This window comes from Nicotiana tabacum, chromosome 8 (genome assembly GCF_000715075.1).
Source record: "Nicotiana tabacum cultivar K326 chromosome 8, ASM71507v2, whole genome shotgun sequence".
Classification (NCBI taxonomy): domain Eukaryota; kingdom Viridiplantae; phylum Streptophyta; class Magnoliopsida; order Solanales; family Solanaceae; genus Nicotiana; species Nicotiana tabacum.
The window spans coordinates 50,095,472-50,119,035 of NC_134087.1; the positions used below are offsets into that span (position 1 = coordinate 50,095,472).

General features: G+C 34.4%; 2 protein-coding genes and 1 long non-coding RNA gene across 5 annotated transcripts; 1 reads left to right on the forward strand and 2 right to left on the reverse strand.

The window, feature by feature from the left end:
• Positions 1–1,813: 1,813 nt before the first annotated feature.
• On the forward strand, positions 1,814–3,836 carry LOC107809049 (expansin-like B1). The gene is made up of 4 exons (XM_016633644.2): positions 1,814–2,084; positions 2,736–2,845; positions 2,975–3,298; positions 3,609–3,836. The coding sequence occupies exons 1-4, from the start codon at positions 1,814–1,816 to the stop codon at positions 3,834–3,836; spliced, it is 933 nt and encodes a 310-aa protein (XP_016489130.2).
• A 1,505-nt stretch (positions 3,837–5,341) lies between these two features.
• On the reverse strand, positions 5,342–12,404 carry LOC107825141 (uncharacterized). Its single transcript, XM_016651971.2, has 3 exons — positions 12,134–12,404; positions 11,952–12,018; positions 5,342–8,824 (listed from the first exon to the last, which is right to left on the reverse strand). Exon 3 carries the CDS (start codon positions 8,759–8,761, stop codon positions 5,507–5,509), a length of 3,255 nt encoding a protein of 1,084 aa, XP_016507457.1. The 5' UTR covers positions 8,762–8,824; positions 11,952–12,018; positions 12,134–12,404; the 3' UTR covers positions 5,342–5,506.
• Positions 12,405–13,770: 1,366 nt separating this feature from the next.
• Positions 13,771–19,712, reverse strand: LOC107825142 (uncharacterized). 3 transcript variants are annotated; one of them, XR_012694508.1, is made up of 8 exons: positions 19,091–19,712; positions 18,951–18,998; positions 18,124–18,196; positions 17,938–18,047; positions 17,749–17,822; positions 17,310–17,374; positions 16,774–16,848; positions 13,771–14,325 (listed from the first exon to the last, which is right to left on the reverse strand). It is a non-coding gene; the product is annotated as an uncharacterized LOC107825142 (long non-coding RNA). The 3 variants fall into 3 exon arrangements; XR_001656998.2 differs by having other exon boundaries at positions 13,777–14,325; positions 17,194–17,374; XR_012694509.1 differs by lacking the exon at positions 13,771–14,325 and having other exon boundaries at positions 16,534–16,848.
• Between the last annotated feature and the right edge of the window lie 3,852 nt (positions 19,713–23,564).

Here is a 23,564-nt window from a genome sequence, read left to right on the forward strand (position 1 = left end):
TCTTCTTTCTCATGGAAAATGTTTTCATTCTTCATTAAGTTTACAGGAGATATAATATTGTCTTATTATGTTATAAAGAAAATAAAACTAAACCGCAGCTTATGAAAGAAGCTATGCTTCGTTCTTTGAAGAGTCCGATCAAACAAGAACATGTTGCCAAGTCTTATTGATCATCCATTAGTCAGTTTGAAGATGAAGATGTTGTAGATTTGAAATAAAGATGATTTGTTACTCCATATCAATGAATACAGTATCTTGAAATATCATTATAAAAAGTTGTGATATTTACCTAAAAATCATCAAATATTGCCTAATAAATCATCATTATTTTGTTTACTATATATTTCACCGGTAGAAATGAAGTTTTGATATTAACCTGTATCGTATGAACATATACTTATTTGCAGATGACATAGTGTTGATCGGCGAGACGCGCAACGGGGTTAACGATAGGCTGGATGTGACAAACCCTGCGGTCTAAAAGTTTCAAATTAAGTAGGACGAAAATAGAATACTTGGAGTGCAAGTTTAGTGTGGAGACGCAGGAAACAGAAGCGGGGGTGAAGCTTGATACACAAATCATCCCAAGAAAGATAGTTTTAAATATCTTATGTGTGGTATTGAGAGGAACGGGGAGATTGACGTACGAGTATGTTACACATCGTGTTGGAGTGGGGTGGATGAAATGGAGGCTCGCGTTTGGTGTTTTGTGTGATAGGAATGTGCCGTCAAGACTTAAGGGCAAGTTCACAAAATGGTAGTTAGGCCGACTATGTTGTATGAAGCCGAGTGTTAGCTAGTCAAGAAATCTCATATCCAGAATATGAAAGTAGCAAAGATGAGGATATTGAGATGGATGTGTGAGCATACTAGGAAAGATAAGATTAGGAATGAAATTATTAATTAGGGACAAGGTCGGTGTGGCTCCTGTGGAAGACAAGTTGCGGGAATCGAAGTTGAGATGGTTCGGGCATGTGAAGATGAGAGACACTGATGCTCCGGTTAGGATATGTGAGAGGTTGACCATGGCGGGTTAGAGGATAGGTATATGGAGGACTAAGAAGTACTGGGGAGAGGTGATTAGGCAAGATATTGCACTACTTCAGTTTACCGAGGACATGACCCTTGATATGAAGGTGTGGAGGTTGAGCATTAGGGTCAGTGGCAAAGCCAGAAATGTTTCCAAGGGTGTTCAAACTTAAAAGAACTAAAAAAAATTCCCGACAAAGGGCGTTCAATATATATTTTACACATCTAAAATCAATATTTTACTTATATACACAGTGTAATTTTTCGTAATATTCTAGTGGAGGGTGGTCAATTGATCACCCTTATACAAAGGTGACTTCGCCCCTGATTAGGGTTGTGGGTTGACAGGTAGTCGAAAGTCTCTTCTAGTCGTACTAGTAGTATCGGCCTCTCCAGATCTCACGTGTGTAATTTCACTGGTTTGTTGTTGTCGTATGAACCTATACACCTGTACAAATTTTAGAGCACTTCCCTTTTGTTAGACTGAAATGTTTAATAGAATTAAAATTAAAATGCAGCATAAATGGGGAAGTGAACACTGACAAATTTGAGATCTTTTCAATTGTCTTCAAAACTATTACCAAAGCATGTACTCAGAGTGAATTGTTTAATTAAGTCTGTTCCTTTTTCTATTTCTTGGTAGAAAATCTGGAGGGAAATGGAGTATGTGGTTCTTTCCAGGTTTACAGTGTTGAATGATTAAGCAATTAGTGAAATTGTGTGTCATCAAGTATATTTTAGGACAGAGTTTTCTTTAGTTTCCATCTGTTTTCCACTGTCTATAATGGAAAGAGAAATGTGGCAGCAATCGTCGACCCCGGACCCTGTAAACCTCAGCTATAGGATTTCCTCACTCGAATATCCCATTCACAACTCTTCTAACTACACTTCTTCTGCCTTTTCTACCTCTTTCTTAAGGCAAAATGATCTCTATCAACAACAATATAATTGCATTTTTCTCTGCATGGTTTTGCTATTGCCTACGCTTTGCTACAGCAATAATTATGTTTCCAGAACTGCCTATTACACTACCCCTGATGGCATGGGGATACCAAGTATGCCCTTTTCACCTTAGCTTCCAAAATAATTGTCAATTTTATCATAATTTCCTAATTTTATTACTACGTTTTATGGTGATAATTCTCTTCTTGAAACTAAAATTCATTATCTAATTGTGTAGGTACATAAACTTTTTAGTTGACCTCATGTCAAGACTTTATTTCTAAATATTACTCCCTCTGTTTTAATTTAAATGACACACTTTTCTTATTAGGAAAATAATTTAACTTTAAATTTTTTATTTTACCCACTCTATTCTTACTGAGAAACTTTTATAGCCACAAAAATATTATGGCCTCACAAAGTTTGTGCCCCTTAAGCTTTCAGGGTCACATATTTCAAAAGACTTTTTTCTTCCTTAAATTTTGTATCAAGTAAAACTACATCATCTACATTGAAATGGAAGGAGTGAAGTACTTATCAAATTAATGTCAATTTTTTGACAAACAATGATTAATTTGACTTTCAAAATGAGATGAAAATGTAACTAAATTTAAGAGCTCCCTATACTACTTCGTAGGATCATCATCTAATTATAAATACATAATCTTAATCCCTCCCACTAACACACACAAAAATAATCAAGTAAACTTGTGCATGCACTAGCTATTTTAAACATTTAATTGTTGTACGTACATTTTGATCAGCCGGAGCGTGTGGCTATGGAGAAAATGGCAAAGATGTCAACAATGGGGAGGTTTGTGCAGCCTCCAAACGGCTTTACAAAAATGGAGCTGCCTGTGGAGCTTGCTACCAGGTACTGTAATTATTAATCTCTACGTTTTTTACATTATCAGGTCAGTTAAAATATTAACTATAAGTAATCATTGATAAACAAAAAGAAGTTGGATTATTCAATAGCATTGATAACAAAGAAAATTTATAGGTAAGGTGCAAGGACAAGGGGTTGTGCAGTGACGAGGGAACAAAAGTAGTGGTGACGGACACTGGAGAAGGACATGGAACAGACTTCATTCTCAGCTACCGCGCCTATGCTAAATTGGCTAAGCAACCTAATATGGCTCAGCAATTGTTTGCTAAAGGCGTAGTTGAAGTAGAATATCGTAGAGTTTCTTGCAAATATGGAAATCTCATGCTTAAAATCCACGAACATAGCAAGTACCCTCACTATCTTGCTATAGTTGTTATGAATCAAGGTGGTGCTACTGACATTCTTGCTGTCCAAGTCTCATTTTATCATATTAACAAAGTCTTTTTTAGGCTATCAACTTTTTGGTTTTTCCAATAGACAGACTTATGCACCTTGTTGCATGTGGTGTCATGTGACACAATTTCGTCGATTTTTTTATTAGATATATAAGAAAAATAAAAATATTTAATAGTGATTTATTCATTACTCCACTCCTTCAAATTGTAATACCGTTTATGAAATATCTTGCGTACGGCACTGGTCTCATAGACAAATAAAGGATGTCAATATTGGACGAGTTTACAACCTTTCATGTTAATGTGAGCCTACCTTGGCATATATTTAATTATTATTATATATGTTGATGCAGGAGGAAACAAAAGAATGGATATCAATGAGGAGGGTTTATGGAGCAGTGTTCGACCTATCGAGCCCACCAAGTGGAGAACTTAACGTGAGGTTCCTAACAAGTGCTGGTGCTGAAACCAAATGGGTGCAGTCTGATAAGGCTGTAATTCCTGCTGAATGGAAAGCTGGGGCTACTATTGAGACATTCAGCTCTCTTAGACATGAAAATACAAGTGTTATCACATATTAGTGGCGCTACTTGGTGATGTCTCAGCTGTCAGAATTTACAGAATAAAATTATATATAGATTAGTTGCGTATTAGGGATCACCCTCCGTGAACAAGGTGCTTTTAATTAAATATAGTCTCGAGTTATCGTGGCTTAAGTCATTGTCCCAACACGATATATATATATATATATATATATATATATATATATATATATATATATATATATATATATATCAATAAATCTCTCCCTATTTAAGGGGTGTTGACTGTTGAGTTATTGTTATGGTCCATTGCAAGGTATAGGACTTGAGTCCCATAGAGATATTGCAATGTCCTCATGTGGGGTTTATACTTGGTCTCTCCCATCTTAATAACTAGCTTTTGGATTGTGGCTCTCCCTAGGTTGTATCAATGGTATCAGAGCCACCCACCGCCCTCTGTGCCTGACGCCGGTTTGTTATGGTCCAATGCAAGTTATGGGACTTGAGTCCCATATCGGTATTGCAATGTGCCAATGTGGCGTTTATAAATAGCCTTGGGTTTTCCCACCTTAATAGCTAACTTTTGGGGTACGGTTCTCCCTATGTTATATAAGTTATCAAGGCGTGAGTTCTTGTTCTCGGTTCTCTAGTGGAACTAAAACATAATTATGTAAAATGTTATACCTTAAAATCTATGTTATTGTTCTCGATTCTCTAGTAGAACTAAAACATAATTATGTAAAATGTTATACCTTAAAATTTATGTTAGCTAATTGCTAGTTTTCCAAAAGTATGAAAAGTTAAGTAGGAAGGGCCTCTCAAAATGTGAACTTTTTCCGTCCATGACCCAAACAAGCTTCTCTGTCCATGCAAAATCAACAATAACAATGATCCAATAAAATCCGACAAGTAGAGTCTATGGAGGGTAGCGTGTACACAGACTTTACCTTTACCCCGCAGGGATAGAAAAGTTGTTTCCGATATACCCTCGACTTGAGAAGACAAAAAGAGACTGTCCATGCAAAATCATTATGCATATATCAACAATGTAGCGAATGTTGTGTGTTTTATACGACAGAAGTCATTCTTCATGAAAAACAAAATTTCGTGAAAACGTTGTCTATGAAAGATATGTTTTTTAAAATGTTCTATATGAAAAGTATTTTTATATTAAATGTTTTCTGATGTTTTGTTGTGAGTAAAAAGAAATTCGGAAAAGAATATTAAAGGTTAGTAATAGTATTAGCAAATTAGATAGTGTTTTGATGAAATCTTTGAGTATTAAAGATTAGACTAATGATGTCTAAGATCAATTTGGAGCAAATGATATGAAATTAGAAGACATTTTAAAGGAAGTGACTTCCGCATGTAAGTTAGGGAAGTCATTTTCCAAATATTAATAGAAAAGTTTTTCCTTGGAAAATATTTTCTCGTACCAGACATCAAAATTTGACTACCTCCTGGAAAACATATTTCCTCGAATATGACTTTTCTCGTACCAAATACACTACATTGCCATTTGCAATAGGGAAAGAAGAGGTAGATACTGAAACTATGCAGCATGATTCTTGGATGGAGAAAGGAAAGCAACATTCGTGCAAATGCAGCTAAAAGCAAAACATAAGGAGGACAAATGTATTGCAGTGAAACATCTTAAATCAAATATGAGGAATTATTCACCTCAACTTGAAATAAAGCTTTACAAACCCCTAGTACATCCGACCGCTACACTCTGAAGATCCACAATAGCATTTCTTCACCTTGATATTGCCATTGGAGTCACGTACCTGATCCACGGAATAATTATAATGGTAACTCAGCTCCGCCAAAGGAGGAATGTTATCTGCTGCAAAGAACATGATATGAGGCATTTTCTTATCTTCGTGATCATAAAGAACGTTTTGTGCATACAAGTTAGGTGAACAACTGTGATTGATAAATCGCCCGACATTTCCACACTGAGCTGCATCAATTGTATAACCACCCTCTTCTACTACCTCACTTAATTCTGCTTGTGTGGAAGAGTTCACAGAACAATCGCTATAGTTCTGCCCAATATCAAAAAGGTATTCGTCACTACCAATTCTTCGTTCAGCTTCCTTGTCTTCAAGAAGCTCTCCTGCATACTCACAGATAAAGGTTCCTGAAGGAATAGATGTTAAAGCTCTCACACCCCATCCCCTTGAATTTGTCTTAAAGATCTCAAGTGGAATTTTAATACCGTGTTGGCCGACTCTATTGTAGCAAGAGGGGGGACATTTACAAGAAGGACCACATTCATAGACAAGAGGCTTCACTTCAACAATAGCTCCATTACGGTTGTATGGGATCTCGCCTCCATTTTTAACTGCACATGAGCACCTCTTGGAATCAGAACATCTACCGATACAATCACAACCTTTAGGAGGAGATCGCTGGAACCAGTCAGGATATATCATCTTCTTGATATAAGTGAATGGTGGAGGTTTCTCACCATCAATTGTGTTCACAGCACTTATCGGGAGTGTATCCTTTCCTTCTGTAATGTCATGGACACAAACACCATGCCGCACTTTGGACTTTTTTGATGACTTCACTTCTTTCCAAGCAAGCTCTGGTTGACCAGGAATTCTCACCAACTTAAACATAAAAACCATCTTACCCTTTGGCCCTTGTTCTGTCCAAAAATTATCAACCTTGTACAACCCATCATAAATATATGTTGTCACTACCTTACCTTTACCATCCACAGATTCAGACGTTTTCGTCTCCTTGGATCCACGAATCACCCGAACAGGATTCTGAACTGATATACTATTCTTCAAAGCTAAATTACCTCTTTCAAGCTTCTGATCCTCAGGAGTTTTGACCTTACCTACCACATTTCCGCCTTGCCCAGAATAAATCAATACATCAGCATCTTCCACAGCATCATCATAGACCCCTGAAGAAACAATACTAATCGCGATCAGCATACCTCCCTGCTTCATGTAATCTATACCAGCCTGATATAGGCGATGAACCCCCACAATAGCAAGTTCCACCCTGTATTGGAACTCATCTCCGACTTCAACTCCAGGAACTTCTCCCAGTATGTGCTGACCTGTGTTAACTTCTTTTCCTTTTGCCTTGATGATTTTTGCTGCTTGAAGATCAATTCTGTTTGACCCTTGCCTCGGTTTTGCTTCTTCAGGTCTTGACTTTGACTCTTCTTCTTGCAAGAGCTTTCTACAGATAGCCTGAAACATACGAAGAGTCTCTCTAACTTTAGTTCGGGCATCACCATGACTAGAACTGTTTGGACCAAAAGGTGGTAGGGTCACGTCAAATTCACGTCGTCCTTGTCCAACGGGACGATCTTCATGTAGTGCTTCCCTATTCAAACTGTGAGCTCCATCGTTGCTGACAGCATGTAAAGCAGATCCTTCGTCATCGAACACAACTAGTGCCCTTGAAAATTCATTGGTAGCTTCGCCACCAGAAGCTGATTTTTTCTTACCCCTAGGATTACTTTTTCTGGCGACAGCTTTAGCCTTCTTGCGCCAAGACAGAGGAGACTTCTCATCTTGGTTTCCACTCACCGCACAATCTACACTAGTTTGCTTTCCCTGCCTCCATGGACAGTGTGGCTCGGCCATCAGACCTTGCACAATTGGCTTAACTATTTCATGCCCAGAACCACAAGCACTGACTGCAGTCTTTGTCAGATTGTCTTTGACCTGTGAGACAACAATTTCATTTCCACTCACAGGGCCATCTAAACTCTTTTTTTTCCTTTGCTCCCATGCACAATACGTCTCAGCACCCTGCGTAATCGGCCCAACCATTTCATTTCCACAACCAAGAGCACTAGTTGCACTAGTTGTCTTTTCACTTTCATCCTCTGAATGTACAACAATCTCCTTTCCCACAACTCCTGCATCATTCTCCTTTTTCGTCATTGTCTCGGGCATAACCACAGTTCTTTCCATCTGACTTCTTCCATCAAAATCATTTTGGATACCTTCCTGTTCTTCACTGTGAACCATTGTTATTTGCTCCAACACCCTATCTTTGGGACTAGCAATGTCCCTCTCTCTCAGAGAATCAGCCTCCTCACTTTCAACCAACCTCTCTTGCAATGCCCCAGTGTCCGTAACATCTCTCAGTGTCTCAATCACTTCATTATTTATAACTGCCTTATTGAACCCAGCCACATCCTTGCTTTCTTCAGTAACACCATAGAAATTCTGTTCAGTTGGCTTAGGAACATTTGTTCCACAAAATGGAGGGAAGTCACGAACAGCAGATACTCTTCTTTTGCGGTACTTATTCTTTGGCGGGGGGGAAGCATTTTCCATAACACTAATTAGCTGCTGAGGTGGCAAAACCACTTTGACTTGACTAACAGGACTTGGTTCATCAGTGGCACCGCCAATTTCCCGCACAGATGTCTTGTGTCCACCACAAACATTTTCGACCAAAGGTAAACTTCTCTCTTCATTAACTCCCTTCACTAAAGTGTCAGTCTGGATGTCTTCCGTTTCCTTGGAAAGCTCCATTTCACTAATTTCAAGATCTTTAGGCAACTCAAATCCAAGAGATTTGTCGTCACTTATTTTTTCTCCCAACTCATTTGCTATTGCACCCATGTTTTTCGATACCACTTCCCCTATTAACCTATCCAACTTTTCATGCTCCTCCATGTTAACTAGACAGTCCACAGCTTCAACTGACCGTGATTCGATCTCACTGTTAGAATCTTTAACAACATCAACCAACACAATGTTAGCCATATCTTCATTAGTGGACACAACGGCATCTTGTTCATGATTCAAATCAACTTTTGGAGAGATATTACCACATCCTGGAGGAAAATCTCGTACTGCTGAGACTTTCCGAACTTTATATTTTGGTATAATGCCCAAATACGAGTGGTAACCATTTTCTGACAGCCGCTTCTTCACGCTCTCATTGGATAACCCATCATTTGACACTGACGCCATCCTTGACCAACTACGGAGAAATCCCTTTTTTTTTGATAAGGTAAGACAAATGAAGGAGCAATCCTGAAACAGAAAAGAAGACTTTTGCTTTAGTAGAGATGAATCACGAAGGAGGTGAAACACTTTCAACTCTATCTATTTCCTCTTTTGTCCAAAAGCTATCTGTTTAGTATAACAGAAAATATTTTCCAGAAGAAGTCATTTTCTAGCGGTTGCAACAGCAACAGTTAGGCCTCAATCCCAAGTAAGTTGGGATCGACTATGAGAATCCTCACTATCTGTACTGCTCAAACTATGTCCATCTCAGTCCAATATTACAAAAAAATTAGTCCCTAACACTAGAGGTCTCTGCATTTCCTGCTGTCGCATAAATCACTAACAAGAGTAAAAACTCCTTGCAAATATTGGACCTAAAATAAACATAGTAACATGACCAAAACTTAATCTTAGCTAATTGGTATCACCTATACAGTTCTTTTTCTTCCGCTGTGCTGTATTTTTTGCCTAATTTGCATGGAATCCAGAGATTGTAGGTCTTAGTCTTGCAAGATAACTTTCTTCAATGTGATTTTAGGTCTACCTCTTCTTTTTTCAGTCCTTTAATTCCTTGCAAATATTGGACATAAAAGAAACATCCTAACACGACTAAAACTTACTCAACTAATTGGTAACACCTATACATTTCTTTTTTAATATTATGCCATATTTTTTGCTTAATTTTGCATGGAATCCAGGGATTATAGGTCTTGCAAGAAAACTTCCTTTGATGTGATTTTTGGTCTACCTCATCTTCTTCGATCCTTTATTCACCATGGTTTTATACCTATAATTAATGGTGGCAAAATAGTTAAAAGAAACTAGTTAACCACCCATATTATCCACTAAAAATGGGTTGGATAATGAACTTTTTAAAAACGGGTCAAATATGGATAAGAACCATATTATCCATTTAGAAAATGGTTAACCAATGGATAACCAATGAGTTTACCTTTTACATTTGTAAAGCCTCAAATTGGGGGTTTATCAAGTTTGGGACACTAGGAATTCTCCCAAAAGTGATTATATTCAAAAAGTCATGGCTAATATGGTTACCCATATTATCCACTGGTTAAGCCGTTTTTATTCGTATTAAATATGGGTTGGATCGGATAATTTTATCCGTTTTTTCATTACCCGTTTTCGACCCAAACCATATCCGACCAGACCCACCCGTTTTCCACTCCTACCTATAACAGGTGCATCGGCAGGACGATGTAAGACATGTCCAAATCATTTCAAGTTCCCTCTTTCATTTTATCCTCTTTTTGTGCTACTTGCACCTTCTGCTGAATTTGATAATTTTTAATCTTGTCTAATCTTATATGACTGATCCATCTTAGCATCTGCATTTCTGCAACATTTATCGTGTGGATAGGTTGGACTTTAGAGGTCTAACTCACTCACATACAATGTGGTTGGTCTTACAACCATTCATTGTGGTGTTTGGTCATTGGGAATTCTTTTGCAATTAAAATATTTCCTCTCAAAAGGGGAAAATGACTTCCTTCACATATATACAAAAAATTAGTTTCCTTTACGATTATCCAAACTCTTACTTCATATCAATTGCTCCAACCAATATTTAGACATTATTATAAGATTTTGATACTGCAAATGTCATGAATACTATCCATTTTATTGATATTATTATCAATCTTAGGTAAATATTCTTCGCTGACCAACAAAATCCTGAAAAATAAGTGAGAAAACCACTTATTTCATCAGAAACATTTTTCAAAATATAACATTTTTCTTCATAGTGAACACATTTGTTACAAACAATTAAAATTATCACAGATTAAGCAGCATGAAGTAGTTAAACTCCACTACAAGACTGATAAGGAACCACGAATAGGAAGCAGTCACTGTCGGCTCTATGGTAAAGCAAGTAAGGCACTTGCTTTAGGCCCCAAAATTTGGGGGGGCTCATTTTTTTAGCAATAACAGACTTATATTTTTTTTTAATAGAGTACTTTTAGTAGAAAAGTAAAAAAGTTTCATATAAAGAGAAAGATAATTTTATTAAATTTGCGAATAAATCTTCAATATCAGAATAATTATTATGGCAGGTGACAATACTTATAAATTTTTACTTTCTCTTTCTTATTTTTTCCAAGTCACAATATTTCTTTCCCTTCTCTCACAAGATTATATACTTTCTCTTATAGTGTTTTCTCCAAGAGTATAAAGATTCAACAGCTCAAAAGTTTCAGTGGTAAAAATTTGAGGTCATTAGATGACGAGAACTTCAGAAAATATTGTCTTAACCTTGAATGTTCCTTAAAATATAAAAGTCACTCGGATATTGATGGTTTAGACTTATTTTTTAAATTAAAAATATTAAAGAAAATAGTACAAATATAAAATAATACTCTAATCGACACATTCAATCAAATAAAAAGACTTGCTTCTTTTTCAAATAAATTTATTTTTTATAAAATAATATTTAACAGTTCATGTAACCGTTGTCTCAGTAGAAATAAGTTTTTTAAAATTAATAAAATCTTACTCCCTCCGGTCCAAAATAAGTGATTTTTTGGCATTTATTTTGTGGTCCAAAATAAGTGATTTTTCCAGATTTCAAGAATGAATTAATTATTTGTTTCCTACATTGCCCTTGGAGTAAATAGTGTTGGAGCATGTGTTAGAAGTGTTTATGTGAAGAGATAGTAAAGGTTAATATGGTCAATTTCATTGCTAATTAATGTTAAAAGGCGAATTTCTTAATCTGTGTGAAAACAGCTAAAAAATCACTTATTTTGGACCGGAGGGAGTACCTAGGATCAACAGTTCTCAAGAAAGATTAACTGGATTGACTATATTGTCATTCGAAAAAGAACTATTAGAAGAAATCGATAATCAAAATTATTTTCACAACTTTTTATCTCAAAAAGGTAGAACAATAGTTTTTTGGGGAAAAAATATGTTTTACTTTTTAAATTTAAGGCCTCCAAATAAATTTTGGCTTTAGGCCGCTAAAATGCTTGAGCCGCCCCTGGAAGCAACAAATTCATATGCATTGACAAGGGTAAAAAGGGAAATGAAAGCAAATCATTCTCTCAAATGAAAATAAAGCTACAGTTAGTACAGTAAAATTGCACATAAGGCTTTGCATGGTTGAGACAAAGAGATAATAAGAACAAAAACATACCAATTTTAAGGATGAACTTCAAAATTGCTGTTCAGATGATAGATAATAACTTGACGTGCTAATTGTTCTGACAAAAAAAAACAGAGAAAAATGAATATGAATCTCAAGTTGAAAAAATACAAATTTACATAAACAACTCGATTCCATAATTGAATTAAAAAACAGAGAAAAAGGAAGCTTACAGTAATGAGTTTCAGGATCCAAAAATGAATTCAAATTTGAAGGGCGTCTAATTAACAATGGATCTAAAAGTGGGTTTGTGAGATTTGCATGGTAAGAGCAAGAAATTAGGGATTGATTGAAGGGAGTGGTATCTGCTTACTTGGTCTGTAACCGTTTGCTTTGTTTTCCTAAAATTGTCTGGGAGGAAGACAGTGAAATCGAGAAAAGTTAGGGGTAACTTGACATTTGCAATTGAGCCCTCCGGCTTTTGTTGTAATTCACTGTTTTCCAAAAGAGCCCATTAAATTGCACTAAATACTCCTCATGAGTTAATGACTGCGAAGAATATGCTTTCTTTTGTCTAAAACCTAGCACTTAAACTCTTTGTAACGGCATCCCTATATAATAGTCATTCACAATAAAAATATATTTTTTCTCGGAATTAATTTTTTATGTTATATTTTACCTTTCTATAGTAGCATTTTACTAACAGCAACAACCATTTTTATAACAGTACACTCTTTATAAAATTACCCCTCTATAACAGCCATGTAGATTTTCTAAGATTATTACTAATAATAAATCTAAATATTATAATTAAATATTTTATAACTTTAATATACAACTTATAATAAAAATATATATCTTAAGGATAGCAGTACGTTCCATGATAATATGTACATTATTATTTTATTTTTTTGAAGATCTTCAATTGATATATTATTCATTAGAAATATGCCAAAAGATACTTAAAAGATTTATTTATACTTTTTGAAGATATTGATCACGTTCAAATGCACGCCTCTAAAAAGGTATGACATGGTCGTTTGCAATAATAAAACCCAACAAAGAGTCGGGGTCGAATCCATAGGGAGCTAAGATGGGAGTTAGAAATATATATTCGGAATAAGCAAGTGAAATATCTAGATTGCACTTCCACAAATAGGTTTTGTTACTACTTCTAAAATTAACCTAATGATTTCAAATCTAAAGATATAAAATTAGAGATAATTGTTTTGAGTGCTTTCCAAATATAAAAAGGCCTAGGGTTATGACCATGATGTAGGTGTTTGTCTAATGGGATAAAGACTTTTATGCTCATTTTATTGACTCGGGTTTATCATAGCTCGCAACACTACGTTGCTCACTCAATACCTCTCGGTCAGAGAGTGGTTTTGCCCAATTTTATTTTCTCAAGACCAAATGGGTATCTACCAAAACGGTTGATAAGAGATCAAGTCGCGTTGTTACTATCTCTAGGTTGAACCCTTTAATTGGGTTAATCAATCTCTCAATTGACCCAATTCCTTGTTAGCTAAATTAACCCAGACTAGGTCCATCTTTCTCAAGAAGAGACTAAGTCAAATAGGCATGAATCAATGTTTGCAACCATTAATTCTACAGTTGAAGCATGAACTAAGTTAAATAATAAATACTCATTCATAAACAAGCATAAAATTACCCATAAGGTTTACACACTAGAGTTGGGTCACAACCCTAGTAAAAATCTAGCTACTCATAGTGGGTGAAGAAGAAAACAAAGAAGAAAAGATAATAAAGCTCATATAGGATTAAAATAGAGAAATCTAATGTTAACTCACCAAAATAAGCTAAAGTTTCCTAAAGAAGCAAAGAGAAATGGCTACAATACTTCAAATATTCAAAACTTGACCTAATTTCGTGAAACTCTTCTATTTATACAAAGCTGACAATTTCGGACAAAAATACCCCTCGGTGGGCTCTGCGGCCGCACAATTCCATGTGTGGTCCGCAGGTTTCTTCAACTTGTCAGGAACTGGAGGTCTGCGGCCGCACAATTCAGAATTGCGTTCGCGAGGCAATCTTTCTTCGATCCGCAGATTTAGCACTGCGGCCGCAAGGCACTCTTTTGCGGTTCGTAATAGTATGATTGCGGCCGCAAGATAATCTTCTAAGGCCGCGCAAATCTTGTGCGGACTGCAATTTGAGAAAGCTCTGGACTTAGCCTTTTTTCATCTCTCTGATCTTTGATCCTAACCCAGCTTTTGCGGCCGCACAATTCTTGTGCGATCTGGAATTTATTCCAAAGTCTGCTGAATTTTCTTCCGTGATTGCGGCCGCAGATGAAATCCTGTTGTCCGCACTTTGTAAGTTTATGTGTATGTTATTGTCTTAGTTTAGATTAATCCTTTTTGAGTCAAATTTCATCTCGAGAACTCAATTTCCATTATTCCTGCAATTTTACACAATTTGATCAGTTTCGGGGACACAATTCAATATTTTTAGACTAAAAAATAAAAAACAAAAATATGCTAATAAGCAATCAAAATTGCCACTTATCATATATGCACGTCATTCTTTTTTTATTTGAAGATCTACACATGATATATTTTATATTGTTCAAATACCAATAATATGTGAACGTAATATAATCACATTTTTTTAAGGTATGCACATGATATCTTTCGTATGGCTCCCAACAAGACTCTTGCTCAAGTGCCAGAGCGCGGATGTAAGAAAGACAAATCCAGAATTACCGTAATGTAAATGTGTAATGCTATGGGTAAGATATATTTTTAGAATAGATTTGGTTTATTGAAATTTCTTAAAATTGAAATGCTTAATTATTTCAAACTAATATTGATAATGTTCATTTATTTCTTTGAAATATTTAACTTGATTCTTAGTTGATTTATTTGCATTAAAAATTTCTAAATTTAAATTCAAAATTAAATCCAAAATTTATTAAATTATTTTTTTCACTTGTACTCCATTGCAGGGACAGAGAAACTAAAAACTCTAGTGATTGGAACTGTTGCTAAACCTCATTGCTATAAGAATGTAACTATGGCCTCCTTGCCGCACATCAATTATTTTTATAACAAGAAAGCATGGATGACTTGTGAAATTTTCAAAAAATACATGCTTAATCTAAATGCCAAATTTGAAGATGAAAATTGCAAGATTTTATTGTTGATGGACAATGCCACTTCTCATGACATTGAGGAATACGAAAGTCAATTAACACGTATTAAGGTATTTGTTGTAGCCTTGATCATGCTTTTTTAATGGTGCTATTGTACTAACATTGAATTATTCAGGTTCATCATCTCCCACCTAATACGACATCACATCTTCAACCTGTTGATGCTGGTATAATTGCAAATTTTAAAGTTAAGCACAAAAGCTGCTTCATCAAACATTTGATTGATGAATATGAGCGCAATGGGAGCCATCCATTATCTAGTGACAACAAATAAGTTCAATATGCGACGAGATATTAACACTCTAGTAGAAGCATGGAATGATGTGAAGGCTTCCACCATCTCCATTGTTGGAAAAAGACTAGAATCCTACCTACACATGACAATCCCAATATTGATAGTGAAAATATTGAACTAGTTGAGGATGTTGGGAATGTATCATCACTAATAGCTCAAATCACATATGATAACATCAATGAGACGATGGATGCTACCACATATGTGCAATTTGATGTAACACTTCCTATCATTAAGACTTTCACTGATGAAGAAATTATTGCCCAAGTTATTGGGGTGGAAGAAGAAGACACTATGGAGGCAGATGAAAGTGCTGACGAAGAACCTCAACCTACTACTACTTTGACTGAGATAAAAGATTCAATTGTTAAACTCTTAGATTGCCCTCAAGGAAAAGCAATTGGATATCCTTTTGCTAAAAGTTTGGATGCAAATCTTCGCCGATTTAGGCGTTATATCGCTAGTAAGAGACTAGAATCTACAAAACAAGCTACAATTATGGAGTTCTTCCAACAATCTTGAAAGATTTAATTGTGTGCCTTAGAGTTTAAATGTTTGTACGTTTAGTTATGAAGTTTTTAATAATGTATTAGATTTTTTTAGCATTTAATTTGTGAAATATTCATATCTTTCGTGATTTTTAATTTATATATATATATATATATATATATATATATATATATATATATATATATATATATATATATATATATATATATATATATACCCGCGCGTTGCAGCGGTTTATACATTTCAAAAAGAATATTATATGAAAAAGTTGTTAGACACAAAGGAGCATTACAATGCTATTATTTTTCTAAACATATAAATGTATTGGATATTCATGTATTTAAGTCATGAGGAGATAGACTTATCTATTAGAAAACATATGGTAAGGGAAGGACGTGGTTTAAATATGACACATAGGAAAAAGTAATTGTGATTGAAAAATATTTATGTTAAAATAACCACATTGTAGTTGCTACATATCATATTTACTGCTTGCAAAATGCTTGGTCCTTAGTCATTCATCATTATTTTTTTGAAGTTCTAGTAGTTGTTGTGATTTTAGCTAAACTTTTAGTCAAATAATGACTTGACAAACAATACAGGAATGGTTAGAGCTAGTATAATTCACCCCAAGAAGTTAGCACATTTTGATCATCAAATACTTATTTGCATTGAAGTTTACAGTAGAACTGTTGGGAAAGCCAAAAAATCCCAAAATGTTCAATTTCTAAGGTAATAATATCTCCATCGGCGAAGCTGAAATGCAAGGCAAAAGGGTAGAAACATTGAACAAATGCATTCATACATCGACTTTTAAAACTTTGAACAATATGATTTCTGTATCATATACATTATAGAACCAGTAAAAAGACAGTTAGAGAACCTCATACCAGCAATAGTTATATTGCTTCTTGTTTCGAAGGAAACTTGAGGCTTTGGATGAGGTTGGAGGCAATCCTTGAGAACTGATAGTATAAAATAAGATGAATTAGTAATGAACTTAACTTTAAAGAAGGATAACACCAACCAATAAGTATTGTTATAATATTTTCAAAACTAACCTAAAATATTTAATGTCCACATTGTTTCAATGAAATATTTATGTCAAGGTCAGCACAATAACAATAATCATTCAAAATGCAAAAATCTTACTTTGGAAGGTGTAATAAGCTTTAGAACTTAAGCAAAAAACAAACAATAGTAAAATAGTTCAATTGAAGTGAATCAAAATTACTCATTTCATATGAACTTCATATTCACCTCATATGAACCTAAAATATTTGTGACTGTTATGATGATTTATTTTATACCTCCAAAATTAAAAAAATGTTGATATTCACAAAATACTTGACTTCATGGGGTTGATCTTCACTTAGCGTCTAGCAGATGCAAATATCTTATCACGAGTCGATTTCAATAGAACAACCTTCATGTTGGTAGCCTTGCATGAGATAATTTCGAGAACGCCAAATGCCTCCTTCATTGACCTTTCTGAAAGATGAAGCGAAGTCAAAGGATTTGTTATTAGCTGAAAAGCAGGAATCACCGGAGAATTGATTTTCATTTGAAGAAATTTGGCATTTGAATCATTTCTATCATCCGTAATCACAAGATATGGAAGTTCTTGATGTTTGAAGTGCACTATGGTAGCTTGAAATCAAAATTAAGATGTAACTCTCTAGAACTACGAGCAAAAAGAAAAATGGGAGTGTTAAAATAAATAATACTGCGTTGCCAAAAACAAACGATGTAGCTGCAAAATATAAATTTCTTGTCACAACGCACAAAGTTGTGAAAAGCATATTGAAATAAATTCAAAGTTGAGGTAAAAATAATATCTATATAAATATAAAAAGAATCTGGACCTCTTTTTTTGTATATATTGTAGTTTCATAGGTCCTCTTTTAAAAGGTTCAAGTGGATTGTGGTTTTAACATTCCTGCAGAGAAATATAAATCTTTTAGTTCAGGCGCGCAAAGCTGTAAAGAATAGAATAATAGAAATTTAGAATGATGCTCAAATAATATCTCTATTAATATACAAATAATATGGACCTGATGCTTGAAATATCATATTTCAAAATTCCTCCTTCCAACGACACAAACGGATCGTGGTTTCAATGTGTCTGCCGAGATTATGATTTTTTTTTACTTAGGACACAAAGCTGTAGAAAGCACAATAGCAGATATTCAGAACTGAATAAAAATGCCTATATGTATAAATGTATTACTAATCTGGACCTGATTTCTGAACTTATTATAGTCGCATAAGCTATTATTCCAACAGCACAAGTGAATCGGCTTTATGACGCGTCTGCAAAATAAAATAAATTTTTTCATGAAGACGCGTAAAGCTGTAAAAAGCAGAATAAGCTGCAGCTATTGTAGATTGCAAAATGGGAAATCACTCCAACTCCTGCTCCGCCAATACATTTATTTAGAAATAATAGGAAAGGGAGAAAGGTTATATGGGAGGGGAGGTAAGAAAATTAGAATTCAACCCAGCTGCTTGAGTCACCATTACTTAACATTCCCCAAATGAGTTCCTCACTATTTCTTACAACACAAAGTGAACATGATACGTAGTTTCAAGGGTTAGTTGCATATAAAGTTAGCATCAATAAGAAGCATTAAGTACTTGTCCAAATATAATTTTTGAAAAATTACTTGCACCATAAACAAAGGCTTCAGGTGATCCTTTAAATTAATTTAAGGCCCCTTCAATTAGCCATCTATAACCTTGCCAGGTGCTATCAAGTGAGGCTGGTAATCATCTGCCTCTAACTTAGATTAACGGCGAAAAGACAATAATACGGGATAATAGGAATACTTAATTATATGGCCGTCACCATTTTGTGGGGAGGGGGGGAGGGGAATGTTACTGATCAACACAATGTTCCATTGAACAAGCAGTTGCATTACTGCCACCACCCATCTTGACATATTGCGAGCAAGATTCGCCTTAGGTACGGAAGGGATAGAACCTGAATTTTAACTTTATGACTGCACATTTTAGCGAGAAACCTATTATATTTAAAAAAAGAAGAAGAGAGATTGAGACTAATTACCTGATTTTCTAAGGCTGCATCCGCAGTTGAGGCAAGGAGTATAGTGCACTGTAAGAATCAAGAAAATGCGGATAAACAGTTAAGACAACAAAGTGACAGTTTTTTATTTGAGATACACATAAAAAATAAAGTATTTGGACCTCTTGAGGAAGCAGTAGTGTGTCGCCAACTTGTGCGCAACCCTTATGAAAGCAGTAAAAAGAACAATTAATAGAAATCTAAGTTCGATAAGACAACCTGCTAAGATAAACACATGAAAAATAAATACCAATTGGCTTAACAAATTCTACAAAAACAGAAGTTCCAAAGACAAATCCTTCTCAATCTAATAGAAGTTTTATTGTAAAGGCAAAAAGTAGAAGCCTCGATTGTTTTTTCAACAGTTTCACTTCCGCAATGAGGTATTGTGAAAGTATAGTCATAGTCTAGTATCACCTGTTGCAAATGTTTACTGTAGAAACCCAAAAAAAAAGGGGCAAACTAAGGAAAAGTGTCATGGAACAAAAGCAGAAAACACAGTCCAGGTCGTTTTTATATGGAGGATGATATGTTAGTTTCTACTACATATATTTGTGTAGTTTATATGGAGCCTTGCACAGGCTCGTGAACAGATCAGACAAAGAACCAAAGAATCTTTGAGTGATCCCAAGGTGAAGTGATGTAAGAATCAATTGTATGATATGTCCTTCATTTACTTCTGAAAAGAGTAAGCAAGTAAACATTATGAAAGCATTGACCTTTACCATAAAAAACAAAATTTCTTTGGTCAAAAACCATACTATCAACTTAAATAAATTTAAATATTCTACTTAAGTCGCAAGCCATGCCTAAAGACATAAATTTTATAATTTAATTTCTTTTATTGAAAGCTTGCTAATATTCAGAGGTCAAAAGCCATCGACATCATTTTACAGAATGATTTCACCTAAAAGTATCTCTTTATTAATATGTTTTGGTAATGCACAAAGTGATTTTAGTTCACTTTTATTTGTTATGCATCATTTGATATTCTGCCCAACAATTGGTCATAAATAATATACTTGCAGGACATCCACAATAAGCCAGAACTGGAAATGCTTACTGAAGGAAAAAGAGAAAAAAAAAGAAGAGAAGAAACATTTAAGCAGCAATTAGGTAAAATTCCAGCCATTTGATAATACTAATAAAACATGTAACATCAATTCATATGAATTTCTAAATCAGTATTTGGTCGATATATCCCTTTACTGTTGGTAACGGTGAAAGTAATCTAAAATTTATTTTTTCTTTAAACAATGCACATGACAGGCATGTTAGAGATCAGAGTCACGAACATAAAAAAACTATTAGATCTGCTTGGGAACAGAAAAGGAAGGCGGATGACAAAGTTGCACCATATAAGGCAACAGAGAATACCTTTAAAAAAAATACTGTATGGCTCAGAATCAAACTCTGGAAAGTGTGCAACCTCTATAGCATTCTCAAGTTGAGAGTTGTGAGAAAAAGGAACTTGTGCATACGCAAGTTGGTGTGGAGAAAGCACCAAATTCGACCTGCCAAAAGTGACTATCAGTAAAGTATTAAGAGGGAACAAATACAGAGATTGTATCAGACAATTTATTAGGTCAGAGTAACTCAAAATAGTAAAAGATAATATTGATGGGATAACAGAGAACCATCTGTAACTTAATCACATTAAAAAATAGAGAAGGTAGAACGAATCTATCTACAATTAAAAGCAGAAGAAATAAAACTACTTTTCAACAGTAGACTTGAAGGAATTAGCAAGTGAAAGACAGCTAGCAACAAATTCATATTTGCAACTTAAGAAGCAGAAAACAAAAGGAATTAGTTTCTACTTTTCAACAATATATTTGAACGAATTTGTAAGTCAAAGATACGTAAAAATAAATTCTGATTTGCGAGTTCAGAAACAGAGAGCAAAACGAATTAGCAATTTGCAACTTAAGAAGCAGAGAACAAAAGGAATCAGTTTCTACTTTTCAACAATATATCTGAACGAATTTGTAAGTCAAAGATACAGAACAAAACATTCAGATTTGCAAGTTTAGAAAACAGAGAGAAAAGTGAATTAGCAAGGCAATAACATATTTAAAATACTTTTTCATTTTGTAGAACCAATTCAATCGAGAATATAGTGTTTAAATTATAACGATCTAGTACTTCCCACCGACGGACAACCCGAACTTTTAACTTCCATTGCATCTTCGAAATTGTTATATCCTTGATGAAATCAATGTCAGTAGCCATCTTTTGCATAAGCCGTAAGTTTTTTTAAAATCTTGATAGCAGTAGGAAGATTAGAATTGAAGTACCGTGTATTAGTGGAAGAAATATAAGTTTGCGGGTTTGAGTAGTTGTTACCCAGTATCAATCGTGGTTTAGATAATTGAGGGCACTCTGACTATCGTGATTTTGCAAAGAAAATTTAGGGCAAATGAAAGGTAAAAAGTTTTTACCTAATATTGTGGATTAAACGGTTTTCACATGTAAAATCATTTAATACTTAAAAAAATTAAACAATTCTGAAAGTTCTAAAATTGTGAATCACATGTACGACAGTTTTATTCCAAAAAAGTTTTAGTTCCTAATTACTTGGAGCAATGTCTTAGAGTGTCAAGTGTCATATTGGGATGATGCCACTTGGCTTAATGATAGGAGTTTTTCTTCTGCTTTTAATTATAAATAGATTATAGATATAGATAGATATTAAAAAGGTAAAAAAATAATTTTTGGATAAGTTTTTTTCTATAACAACCAAAATATATTCAAACGTCAAATATTGTTATAGGTGTATAATAATCATTCACTATAAAACTCAAAAAAATTCGGAACAAACGATGTTATTATAGAGATATTTGACTGTATTGTAAAAATCGATACTCCAAATTTTACCATTGTTGATCTACTAGTCTCTTCATTTAGAGACAATTTCAAAAACCTTTCCTGAAATTTTGACTTGTAACCCATGAATTCCACATTAGCAAAAGAAAAATTTATGATTTGAATTTTATGGGTTCGAGTTTAGGGTTGTTCAAAATTGAACCATAACTGTCAACCGAACCGAAAAAATAGCTTATTGGGTTATCGGGATAATGGTTGGTGTACGGATTGAAATTTTATAATTTACGGCTTAATGGTTTAGGATGTATTACTCAATTTCCTTATCAGATAAATTATTAACCCGTTAAGAATTTTTATATTATACTTTTACTCCTATTAATCAAGAAGGCAAGAAGATAATTCCAGATGAGGGCTATGAGCTTCCCAGATCAATCAAGTAGAATCGTGTTAACAAGTTGATTACATGAGTTTGGCTTTGCAAGCTAAATATGATATTCCCTTAGAGTTGGTTTAAGTGAAAAGAGAGATAGCAGAAACACACTTCCTCCTCTATTTGTTTTCTGATAGCTGGACTTACTAGCTAAAAAGGAGAAGACACAACAATAATAAATGATATCTAGGCTTGAGTTCAAATATCGGTACTGATTCAAACTAGCTTTATAATACATTAGACTTTAGTTACCAGCACTTACCAGATTGGTTGAAATAATGCTTCGTTTCTTAGAGGTAATTGCCAAAAAGAAATCAAAGGGTGGGATAAAAAGAAGTTGTCTTTATATTCTAGCACATGATTTCCGTGGGGAAATGATAAATTTTCTTGTTCTCTACTTCTCTTATATTTTCTAGTTGGTTTAGCCGATAAACCATTCCCGCTAATCGTTAATCCGATATCAATCCGCTTGATGTCTTATTGGATGGCTAGCGGATTACTATATTTATAAACCGATAATCGATAAGCCGAACCGTTAAATATAAATAACCGCCAAGATTTTACCATAATTTATTGATTTATTGAATTCAAAATCTTTTATTATTTGTCTTATTTAGTTAAATCTGTAACACACATACAGAATGTAGCTAAAACTACTGAATCGAATGATTTCCACGCTACCGAACGTGTAATATTCATGCTACATTAACCCGAGTTCAAACGATTTCAATTGTTGCACAAATATCTCTTCTTTTATATTTAGCAAAAAATTACTTGTAACCTCGTAATGGACAAGTCTACACCTACTAACTTATTTAATGTATTCGTTATGGTGGATGTATCCATTTAACTTGCTCATTCAAAATTTATTTTAATGCTAAGTAAAAAAAATTGATGAATAAAATTTTAAGAATTATATTAATGAGCAAACACAAAGTTTGTTGTCATTTTCGTTTTAAACTATCCAAAGAAAATATAGCGCTCGACACTTGACCTCAACCAGGCCAGTGGCCACACTAATTTAATCCAAAGAAATTCAAGTCTAACTCATGCAATAAGATAACATGACCAACCTTCACCAATATGCCGACGTATACAATCCCCGATGCATCTTTTGATTTGACCTCACTAATATTAAGTTATCTGTAAGCCATCTCCAAGGATCAAGTCAAGAGTCTTAATTCTCCCAAACTCTCAACCTTGCCTTTCAACTTAGGAGGACAGTTGGACAACCCTCTTTACTAGAAAGGGGATCATCTTCATAAATTTTGCTAGTCATATATGTAAAAAGTTAGCGTCGCCTTAATCTATTCGTTCTTGTTATTTGTAGTGTCATTATT